At 29.1% G+C, this 1,775-nt stretch overlaps 1 protein-coding gene across 1 annotated transcript; it reads right to left on the reverse strand.

The window, feature by feature from the left end:
* Positions 1–265: 265 nt before the first annotated feature.
* On the reverse strand, positions 266–960 carry LOC101511621 (probable sugar phosphate/phosphate translocator At5g25400). Its single transcript, XM_027332880.2, has one exon. It carries the CDS (start codon positions 913–915, stop codon positions 292–294), a length of 624 nt encoding a protein of 207 aa, XP_027188681.2. The 5' UTR covers positions 916–960; the 3' UTR covers positions 266–291.
* Positions 961–1,775: the final 815 nt, after the last annotated feature.

Genomic DNA, 1,775 nt, shown 5'->3' on the forward strand with positions numbered 1-1,775 from the left:
GAGTTGTCATTTTTTTAATGACGTGTCAATAAAAAGCTGACGTGGCAGACGCATAAATGGAATAAACTTATTATTATATTATTTCTGATTAAAAAATATAATTTATATTTTTAAAAATCATTATTATAATTGTTAAAAATCATTATTACAAATAAAATTTATTTGTTAAAATTAAATTAAAAGCAAAAACACCTAAAATCAAAAATCCTAAACAAATCAAAATCAAAAGGATTCACTCATGAACCCTAAAATCATTGTTCTTCAATTAAAGTAAGCAAAAGAAAAGTGAAATCAATTCTGATTATCATTTCTCTTCCCTGATCCATCTCCTTCTCTATCTTCAAGCAACCTTCCAGTTTTTTCATCAGGTTGTGAAACCTTCTTCTGTGCCTCTTTAGCCTTAAGTGCCTGCAACTTTGAATGATTATAATAAGCCACACCCAAGAAAGCAAGTCCATACCCAAACAAATTAATGGGTGTAACAGTATCCTTAATAACAGACCAAGAAAACGCAATCAAAAGCCAATCTTTAACAACACCAGCAACATTCATTGTCAAAGCTGAAGTTTTGCCAACAAGAAGAAAAACAGCAAGATTCAAAGCAAATGCACAGAATGAATTAGTCCCAAAAATAACAAAATCAAATTGAAAAGTGGAAGTCTGTTTCAAAATTGGATACTCGACAAGGATCCAAGGAATAGACAAGAAAACGAAACAACAAGGAGCAACGTAGTACAAAGATGTAATAGGATTCAATGAAATCCCTTTGGATGTAAGCAAGATTTGAATCATAACCAATTTGGTGGCTTCAAAAGCAACAACACCTAATTGAAGAATAACACCCCATGTATCAAACCTAGCTTCACCATATGCGGCAACACCAACGCCAAGAGAAATGGATAACATGTTAAACATGGTGTCGTTTTTGTAAGATTCTTTTTTCAAAAGAACGCCGATGGAGTAAACGACAACAGGCATAAGAGCTTTAAGCATTTGAATAAAGGAGACTGAATAATTTTAGGGTTCATGAGTGAATCCTTTTGATTTTGATTTGTTTAGGATTTTTGATTTTAGGTGTTTTTTCTTTTAATTTAATTTTAACAAATAAATTTGATTTGTAATAATGATTTTTAACAATTATAATAATGATTTTTAAAAATATAAATTATATTTTTTAATCAGAAATAATATAATAATAAGTTTATTCCACGTATGCGTCTGCCACGTCAGCTTTTTATTGACACGTCATTAAAAAAAATGACAACTCATCATGATTTGGACTCAAATTCTGTTTGGGGGACTAAAACTGGGGAGAAACAAAATGGAGGGACTACTTTCAATTTTCACCTATAATAGGGGGACCAAAAGTGCAATTAAGCCAAAATATGATTTTCTCGTCACCGATTCAACTGCGGTTCAATTTTGGTTTTACATTGAACTTTATATCGGTGCCTCTTCTAGTTCAATGATTGGACAGATTTTTAAAACATTGATAAAAACATCAATTTAATCTCACATTTACTATTCACATCCAAAGCACATAAAAGACCATTTTACTCCTTATTACTAGATAGTCAAAATTTTGAAAAACTAAAATAATTTAAAAAATATGAATGAATGTGAAACTTTTAAAATTCAACTTTTCTAAAAGTTAAAAAAAAAAATCGAACTTTGAATAAATATTAAACTTCTGAAATATAATTTTTTCAAAAGATAAAATAATTTCGAAACTTTGAATGAATGTAAAACTTTCGAAATGTAAATTTTTTAAAAGT

The sequence above is a fragment of the Cicer arietinum genome, chromosome 3 (assembly GCF_000331145.2).
Source record: "Cicer arietinum cultivar CDC Frontier isolate Library 1 chromosome 3, Cicar.CDCFrontier_v2.0, whole genome shotgun sequence".
NCBI lineage: Eukaryota > Viridiplantae > Streptophyta > Magnoliopsida > Fabales > Fabaceae > Cicer > Cicer arietinum.